The sequence below is a fragment of the Octodon degus genome, unplaced genomic scaffold (assembly GCF_000260255.1).
Source record: "Octodon degus isolate 3935 unplaced genomic scaffold, OctDeg1.0 scaffold00046, whole genome shotgun sequence".
In the NCBI taxonomy this organism is placed as follows: Eukaryota; Metazoa; Chordata; class Mammalia; order Rodentia; family Octodontidae; genus Octodon; species Octodon degus.
The window spans coordinates 12,509,359-12,519,364 of NW_004524622.1; the positions used below are offsets into that span (position 1 = coordinate 12,509,359).

The 10,006-nt window shown below is 41.4% G+C and overlaps 1 protein-coding gene across 1 annotated transcript in view; it reads left to right on the forward strand.

The window, feature by feature from the left end:
- Positions 1-5,603, forward strand: part of Ifit2 (interferon induced protein with tetratricopeptide repeats 2) — a 7,044-nt gene extending 1,441 nt beyond the window's left edge. Inside the window, exon 2 of the mRNA XM_012514934.2 lies at positions 3,864-5,603. Coding sequence (XP_012370388.2) covers positions 3,864-5,274 — 1,411 coding nt within the window. The 3' untranslated portion in view covers positions 5,275-5,603. The remainder of the gene's footprint in view (positions 1-3,863) is intronic.
- The last annotated feature ends 4,403 nt before the right edge of the window (positions 5,604-10,006 follow it).

The window sequence follows — 10,006 nt, forward strand, 5'->3', positions numbered from 1 at the left end:
GAACATGAAGACTATCATCTCAAAATTTTATAAGGAGGAAACAGAATGCCATTCATAATATTTCACCTTGAGTGCGCATATGAAGGATATGAAGAATGTAAAAAGGAAAGAGTTAGGAGAGAGTGATGTGTGAGAAACACTTCTTACTCTTTGCTTGCCATAAATGTAAAGAAGCAAGTTTTAAGAATTTCACTTCTGGGGCTGGGGAGATGGCTCAATAGAATAAACACTTGGCTAGCAAGTGCAAGGGCCTGAGTTCAATCCCTGGTTCTGCTAAAATAAAATAAAAATAAGAATTTCACTTCTTTAGGCCTGGGGGAACACTGCTAAACAGGGCTAAACACCTGTTGAAACTGCCCTCTCCTGCCTGTTCTTATGCTTTGTGATAGCTTATTCTTTCAAATTGTTTCTTCTATGTTGGTGGATTTTGACAACTTCTATTGTATGTTGATTTTTAGTATTTATCATGCAGCCAAAATATATATTGCCTGTACCTGTTATTCAAATTTTGTCTTGGCCATTTGTTGGTATGCTCTTGGGCAGCAAATCAAGTAACCTGCCAGCGTCCTGATAGCTGGCCCAGATAAGTGTGCATGAGTGTGAGCTTTTCCTGCCTGAAGAGCACAAAGTGAAGCTCAACCTGCCTCACTTGGTCTGGGGCATGTACTGGTGTCCAAAAGAGAAAGAATGCTAATTCCCAGAGAATGGACAGCCACGTGAGATTACTGACCAAGTAGATTGCAGGACAAGATTTGGGATGATTCTAACTCTTATATATTGGGAAACTTTGGATTGAGATTAGCTGTAGGTAGAGAAACTAAAGGGAGAACATAAATTTAGATTCCTGGACTTAATAATCCTTTCATTCCTGCAAACCTTTTCCTAATCCAAATTTTTCATTCTGTAACTTGAATTCATTTTCATCAGAAAAAGTGAATTCTTCTGTATTTTCATTATATTCATTAGTTTTCAAAGCAATTCCTTAAATTTACTTCAACACTTTTCTCCAGGTATTTATTTCTGCAGCGAAAAAAAGGGAAACACGGAAACAAAATTTGTAAATAGGGAAGGGAAGAAGGATTGAAGGGATGGAAGAACATGGAGACAAATACTTAAGACATATCATAAACTCCCAATGGTGAATGTGATCATTGTGTATGTAGTAATAATAAATATGTAGTAATAACATTTTAAAAATAATCAAGAAAAACAGTATTTACCTTTATATAAGCATAATAGTTGGGGGAATAGAAAACTTTTAAAGAATATAAAATGGACCTTGTCAGATATAAAAACAACATTTTTGTTATATAGGTCTTGCTTTTTCTTGGTCTTAACCATCCAGCAGAAAAGTATAAACACGAGTTATAAAATGTAAAGGCATATTAATATGCTGAGCTGTAAAAGGCTCAAGTCAACAACTCCTGACATTACCAGCTCTGTGGGTAACCCTCTACTATTATGGATTACTGGACTATATTGTATTATTTTGCTAAATTCACCCACCTACATAATTTGAATGGCAATGGAACACCTATCTGTAACAAAACTGAAAAAAGAGGGAGATGTAAATGAAGGCCCATTTTGTAGTGGAAAAAATAAATGTAATATAAAATATATGTAATATGTATACACACACAGAATAGCACCCCTATTCCCCTATTTCCGGCTAAAGTGAACTTTCTCTAATATGGAGCTTGCTCATCTCAGATTCGCATTAGGGCGAGTAACTGAATGGAAATATTTTTACCTCTGAACTGATTGGAGCTGGGTGTGGTGGGCACGCCTGTACTCTCAGTACTCTAGTTATGTTAGCTTACACAGGAAGATAGCAAATTTTACTTCAGCCTAGGCAATTTAGCAACTTGTAGTGAGACCTCGTCTCAAATGGAAAAATAAGTAAAGGCTGAGGATGTACCTCAGTGTGAGGGCCCTGGGTTCAATTCCCAGTACAGATAAAGCAATTATTAACTAATGGGCCACAGTACATTTATCTGAGGTATTCATGGAGAAAAGAGTGCTTACTTCTAAGATCCACTCGTCCACCAGAGACTAAGATTACCTTGGACAGGAAGTGTTTGCCTATTGGGAAATAAGAGAACTTCATTTTTTCTCCAGTTTGAGGGTAAGGTAATTGGACCTGCTTGCCTAAGGCTCGGTCCTGAGCATTTTGGACTCTGCTGATGCTTGCCCTGCTGGTTAGTTGGCATTACTTTCCTCCAAGAAGGCTCTTGATCTTCTCATTGAAATCATACCTTTCTGCTCATGTCTATTGCTACCTGATAGAGGAGGAAAGGTTTGAGATGTTTGTAGATTTATGTGTTTTTGTAGTCATCTAGAATCTTTAGAAACTTTAGAATCTTTTAACATACTCTTAGGCTAGACTCTTTTTAATAGTACAAATTCAATCAGTCTCTATTTTCACTTACCTTAGTAAGTGCTCTTAGTCATTGTCAAACTCAAGGATGCATAAGAATCATCTGCAGAACTTTGCAAGAGACCGATTCCTAGGCTGGACTCCTCCCGCCCACCAACCTAGCACATGATTATTAGACAAGGGAAAGGGCCTGAGTTCAATCCCTGGTTCTGCCAAAATAAATAATGAAATATAAGTAACAAAAGAGTAAAGGCAATCTTTACAAAAATGGAAAATCTTTAAGGACAATTCTATGACCACTCTACAGAAAACAGAACTGCTCCATAATAAAAGGAGCTCATTACCCATCAGCCTCCCCTCCCGCCATAGTTCACATCTCCTATTAGAAAAGGAGATCAAATTACTGATAAAATTAGATAGAAATGCAAAATTATTAATAAATCAACTCAACAGCATGCATTAAACATATAGATTACCAGTTTTAAGAATTAGAAAGGAGAAAATGATTATATTTTATTTCAAATTAGAAATTCAAAACATTGCTAATATATAGTAGTAAAGTTAAACATATACTACAAAAGCAATGGGAACGAGTAAAATTTAAGAATGATTGGAAACACGATTTACAAGATTTAGATTGAAATAGAAAAATTCAATGGCAAAAATGAAAATGTATTATGTTAAAAAAAAAAAAGATAAGGCAAAACCAGTTCAATAAAAGCTCAAACATTTGCTAGACAATAAAACCTATTAAGGATGTATCAAAAGTCAAAATAATTGGAGGAAATAATTAAAAATTTTAAGGATACATCAAAGAAAACAAAAGAGTTAAAACTATAGAAGATACCAAGTCTGGTAATACACACTGCGATCCCATCTCTTGAGAGACTGGGACACGAGGATCCTGAGTTTAAGTCTATCTTTGACAGCACAATGAGTCAGAACCAGCCTGAACTACATAGTGAGACTCTGTTTCAAAATCACAAAACCTAAGAGAAAAACAGACAAAAGTCAACAAAGAATACAGAAGATATAATAGTGCTGAAGTTCAGAGCAATAACAGAGAAATTAAAATAGGCACAGCAAAGCCTCAAAAGATTAGAGAACTATAAAGTTAAGGTTTTAAAAATATAAAAGTAAACAAGGAAAGAAACAAAAAGCGATTAAATAGACTTACAGTTGTTCTAAAAATTGCATGAATTACAGCAAATCTCTGCTGAAATGATGTCCCACAGACAATCAAGCCCTGCAGAGACCTTCTCCAGAGCCAGGGCTACCCACAACCCATCCTCTTTATAGAAACTGCCCCTGAGGCTCACACTGGGCCTCTTCCCTCTTCGTAATTCTTCTGCTACCCCTGGTTCCCATATTCTAGGAGAACATATTTCTCTCAGACTTAGGAAATAATTTTATTTTCTGTGACCTTGCTTCTTGACAGATGAATGTGTGTGTTGGAGTGCCCATCTTGCTCTTTTTTTCCCTACAGTGAGGCCACTAAAGATTCCCTGGAGAGACACCTACAGCAATTAAAATGTCATTTCACCTGGAACTTGATAGGGGACAAGTCCCTGGATGAGTTTGAGGATGCAGTGTTGCACAAGGACCAGTTTCAGAACAGTGAATTCAAAGCCACTATGCTTAACATATCGGCCTACATAAAGCACCTCAGAGGCCAAAACAAGGCGGCCCTGGACTGCTTGAAGCAGGCTGAGGAGGTCATCCAGCGAGAGCACGCTGGCCAAGCCAAGCTCCGAAGTCTGGTCACGTGGGGGAACTATGCCTGGATCTACTACCACATGGGCCAGGTCGAAGATGCTCAGGCTTACCTGGACAAGGTGAAACAGGTCTGTGAGGAGTTTTCTAGTCCCTATAGGCTTGAGAGCCCTGAGCTCCACGGTGAAGAAGGGTGGGCGCGGCTAAAGTGTACAACAAAGCAAAATGAAAGGGCAAAGGTGTGTTTTGAGAAGGCTTTGGAGAAGAAACCGAAAGACCCAGAGTTCACCTCCGGCTGGGCCATTGCAAGCTCCCGCCTGGACCGCTGGCCAGTGTCACAGGACCCCACTGACCCTCTGAGGAAAGCCATCAGACTAAATCCTAACAACCAGTATATTAAAATTCTCTTGGCTCTGAAATTTCAAAAGGAGGAGCAAGAGGATGAAGGAGAGAGGCTAGTTGAAGAAGCCTTAAACAAAGCCCCAGATGCAACAGATGTACTGCACAGTGCAGCGTGGTTTTATCGGAATAAACATGCCTGGGACAAAGCCATAAATCAGCTTAGAAAGGCTTTAAAAATCCTGCCACATAACCACTACTTGCATTACCAGATTGGGTCCTGCTATAAGTCACAGTTCCTCCAATTAAAGAACATGGGAGATAATGAAATATATGGGAAAAGAGAGAAGTTACTAGAACAAGTAGAGCTGGCTGTGAAGCATTTAGAGGAAGCCAAGAAGAACAATGTGAATTTCCCCAGCATCTTTTCCACTATTGCTGGTATCTATGCCCACGCAGGTGACCATGAGAAAGCAGAGAGTTACTTCCAAAAGGAATTCAGCCAGGAGCTCAGTCCTGTAGCTAAACAAGTGCTCCACCTGCAGTATGGCAATTTTCAGCTGTATCAAATGAAATGTGAAGACAAGGCCATCCAGCATTTTATAGAGGGAGTAAAAATCAACGTGGAATCAAACGAGAGTTTGGCAAAGATGAAATCCAAACTGCAAAGAATTGCCAAAAAACGACTTTCTAAAAATGAAGCAGATTCTGAAGCTTTGACTCTCCTAGCATTTCTTCAAGAGCTGAGTGGAGAAACACAACAAAGAGACAAAGACTTGAAAAGAGATTTGGACTCGAAACTTCATCGCTTCAGCGCCTCTAGATTAGCAAAGAATGAGGAATAGGAACACAGTGCCCACAGAGCTCCTGCCTGAAGGGGCGGAAGTCCTTCCCCCAAGTTGGTGTCTAAAATACATGAACAACTGATCTGGCCTAAGCGCGGACTAAGGCACTGGCCCTGCAGCACCTGGGCTTAACTGATGCTTCACCTCTGTAGTATCTTTCCATCTGTGGAGTCATTCTAGGTTCTGTACAGGTGCCTTTGCATGGAAGTAAGGTGCTGTGTTCATGATAATCCTGAGAGATCAAAGGCATCAATATACTGCCTACCTGCCTGCCTCTCTCTCTCTCTCTCTCTCTCTCTCTCTCTCTCTCTCTCTCTCTCTCTCCCTCTCCCTCTTCCTCTGCCTCTCTTTTGCTCTCTGCTCCTCTCCATCTGTTTCCTTCTTTCTCTCTCTCTGCTTCTCTCTCTCTGCACCTCTCTGTCTCCCTCTCCCTCTCTGTTTCCCTCTCTCACTGCCTCTCTCTCACTTGCTCTTTGCCTCTCTCCCTGTCTCTCCTTTTTCTGTCTCTAACACAGACAAAACTGTTTTATCCTTACTCCTCCTCCCCAGCCAATCTTCAATCTAGAGTGTCTCACACAGAAAATGTGTTCAATTGTCCCATTAACTGAAGTTGCAACATGGTTTGAAAAAAGAGCAGAGAACATGTCAAATCTTGAAGAGGCATATCTAGGAGAACCAAAGAAGTTCAGCAGCCACAGGACACAATTTTCAGAAAGCACTGGGGAGAATTTGTCTTCACTCTGCCCTCTCTAAAACTGTAATACCACATATAAAAAAGAAAAAAAGGATACTGTACACTATGCTAGAAACTAAAACATATACTTCTTCAGAACTTGTATACAAAAATAAATGTTTCATCAGTAGAGATAGGCAAAAGAGAATACAGAATGCTAACTTACTTTGTAAATAGAGATCCCATGGGAAAATTGTTGTGGTTGAAGCCTACTGTTGGTAAAATTTCTTTGTAAAGGGGAGTCTAGCTTTCTCCAGAAGTTGTTTTGATGAGGAGATGGCTCAGTGGAATAAGTGCTTCCCTGGCAAGCACAAGGGCCTGAGTTCAATCCCCGGTTCCACAAAAAAAAAAAAAAGTAAAATCAGAAATTGTTTTGATGAACCTAGGTTTGAGATGATGAGAAAATAGCTGAATTAGAGAATACCTTGGTCACTAAGGGCCTCATAGAAGGTCTTGGGAAACCACACTGACTATAGGGTGGGGCTTTCCCCATTAGAAATAGTGCTCATTCGGTGATACACACACTTCTTTCAACTTTAAAAAAAAATCTTCCAAGCCACCACAAAGCTGACACTCTGATTAGGATGGTTGGGATTTTCTAGGTAAATGTTTGATGGGTGAGACATGAGGGGAGTATGAAACTGCGCTCAAAAGCAGCTGGTCCAGCCTGAGGCCATCAGTCAGTCTCTGGGTTGAAAGACTGTGTCTGCTGAACTTAGCTTAAATTTAAATTTATATCAACATGTGTTATTGAGCAATTAATACTGCATAAAATCCAAGTTTAAAAAAATAATTAAAATTTGAAGTATGGTAAAACTGTCTCTTGTCTTCTGTGTTAGAAGGGATGTTGCGTGCATTGGATCATCAGTGTGCACAATTTGAATTCCTGCAAGATAATAGTTTTATTATAAATACCTTACACATGCTGTGACATAAGGCAGTGTTCTGGCTTGTCTGCAATTTGCCTGTACATCAAGGGTTTTAGTCTCAACTCCTGATGGTAGAATGTTTTATTGAATGTGAGCTAATGTAAATAACCCAGACTGACTAGCATGACAACCACTGTTGTGGTTCAGATATTTTATGGGCTCCCAAATGCTCATTGTGTTGAAGTGTCATTTCTGATAGACTTTGAGGAAATAATTGGATTGTAAGCATTTTAAATATATCAGTACATTAATACACTTTCAAATCCCTAGCCCAAAGGGATTAATGGGAGGTGAGGGAAACAGGAAGGGAGGCCTAGTTAAAGGAGATTGGATCAGAGTGGGGGACTTTAGGGACTACATCTAATCTGTGACTCCTTTTTCTCCAGCTCTTGTGCGTGCTCTCTCTCTCTCTCTCTCTCTCTCTCTCTCTCTCTCTCTCTGTCTCTCTGTCACTGTCTCTGTCTCTCTCTCGGTCTCTCTGTCACTGTCTCTGTCTCTCTCTCCTCTCTCTCTCTCTCTCTCTCTCTCTCTCTCTCTCTCTCTCTCTCTCTCCTTCCTGAGTGGCTTGAATTAGGCAGTGTTTCTCCACCCTGTCCTGCTACAATGATGTTTTTGTCTCGCCTCAGTCCTACAGCAAGGGAACCAGCAGACCATGGGCAGAAACGGCTAAACGTATAGCCCACAATAAATCTTTCCTCCTTTAAGCTGTTTTTCTCAGGTATTTGGTCATAGCAGCAAAAAGCTAACTTATCCAACTAAAGAAGAGAACCAAGATTTTTTCCATAACTTCGAGTCCAAGGCTTCTGTACACTCTCTATACCTACCCCTGGACCCATGTATGCACAAACACACACTCCCACATTGACAATGGGTGAGCTAAGGAAATGTCACTGTTTCACTGATTTTATTTTATGTGCTGCCCTGGTTGCAGTCCAGGTGTGTTGAAGTGTCCCCTACTAAGAATAGGAAAATATAAGAAGACTTGTCGCTCTTGTGTTTCAGGAGCCATCTGTCAGAAAGGCCCCAGCACAGCGGCGAATGCATTCCATCAGACAAGGATATGGTTAGGGGAAGGGCCAGTTCACTTTGCCTGAGTAGTTTATTGCTGGACCTGGTGCTCCGAAAAGAAAAACAAGAGTGTTTGGGATAAATGATAAGACCAGCAGGCATACGGATCTTCTGCTTCCGCCTGGGTGTGCTAAAAAAGGCACATACCATATCCCTGATGCGTAATCTCCATCTTTGCAAGGCTCGCCCCCAGGTCCTTACTGGAACAAACCCCAAAAGAATAAAAGGTGCAAAGGGCAGAAAGGGATGTATGCGGTTTATACTTTATTTTAGTACTTCAAGCTGACACCGAATTGGGAACCAATAAAAAAAATTATATATGTACTCACATTCCTGAAATTTCACTATTCAGGGATCATAAAATGTTATGCTTTATATCTAAACTATCTCCCCAGATCTCGTGTTCAGAGGTGGGGGCCTGGTCAGAAGAAGTGAGTCACTGGGGCTGTGACCTGGAAGGCTGAATTCGTGTCCTGGGTTCCTCCCTTCTCTCTCCTTCTCTCTGCTTCTCAGCCATGACAGGAGAGCTGTGGTTCCTGCCCTCTTTCCCATCATTCCCTCTGTCTTGGCATTAAGAAGAATGCGGTGAATTCTCTGGAGCAAGAGCCATAAAACCCACCGGGTTTCAACATTGCCTGTCGGATGTTTTCTCCCAGCTACAGGCAGGTGACCAATACATAAATAAAATCGCATGAAGTTTGTTTTGACTTCTAATACTGCACCTCTTGAGCGCATCTTCCAGCACAGGACCCTCGGCTTTCCCTCATGTTGTCATCGAGGTAAGTAAAAAGCTCACAGCGGGGGCCTTCTGGGTGCTGGTGGTCACACCTCAGAACCATCTCAGCTGATCTTGTCTGCTGCTTGTGTTGCACCGGCACCCATACCATCAATGCTCCTGGCCCACAAAACGGCTGCGATGCACAGCACCGTTCCTCTGCTCGCTTCTCCCTGTCAGAGCACTGATTACCCTGCCAGTGATGCTCGAGGTAAATTTGCCCAAATGAAGGGATGAAAGTTTTTCTCTTTCCTATTTTTGTTTCAGCTGTTACTTATTCTTCCTCAGTAAAAAGATTCCTTTGGCTCTCTCGTGGCTGCCTTTTTGTGCCAAGCTCAGACCCCTTGCCCGGGCATCACAGGCGGAGTCACAACAGAATCCCACCTTTTTTCCCCACCTCTTCTCAGTTGATTCACACACCAGGCATCTGGAGGAGACTGGAGGCCTGGAAGGGTTAAAATCCTGATCAAAAATGCAGGAGAGACTTGACTTATGATCTCAGTCATGCAAAGTCAGCTTCCGGGCTGGGGCTGCAGGGACAACGTTTTGCTGGTTTCTCGTTTCCTGCGTCATTTCCCACATCACCTGTTTTGGAAAAGTAAGGAAGTTAGACTAATTAGTAAAGAAAATTTCCTTGTGATACAAGGTAGCTGACCCAGCACTGGCAATCTGTGTCTTTCGGGGGAGGCTGCAAAGAGGGACACTATCTAAAATCCCTGGTGTGCCTATGTTTGCAGACACAAGATATGGAATCTCAGTGCATGACATTTCCTTTAGCTACCTAGATATAGGCCTTATGACTGGAAAAGAAAACACAGGCAAGATTTATTAAAAGCTTGTGAAGCCAAATCGCAAACAATTTTGTTTTTTCTTCTTGAATATATAGTAGCAACCTTCAGGTTGTTGTTCTAAATGAAATCACCACACAGATAAATGATACATATCACCCCCTGGGACTTGGTTCATGTCTCACCTATTAGAAACATAATGGGTTCAGGGCCAGTAAGATAGCTCAGTGGACTAAGTGCCTGCTTAGGCAAGTGCAGGGACCAGGGTTTGATCCCCAGCACTACATACTGCATTAGCCCTACCCCTGGAGTGTTGAACCAATGATCAAGTCCAAGTGTGGTGGCGCACACCTGTAACCCCAGCACTGGGGAGGCTGAAAACAGGAGGATCACTACAAGTCTTAGCTGCATAGTGAGATCCTATACCAAATACACTAAA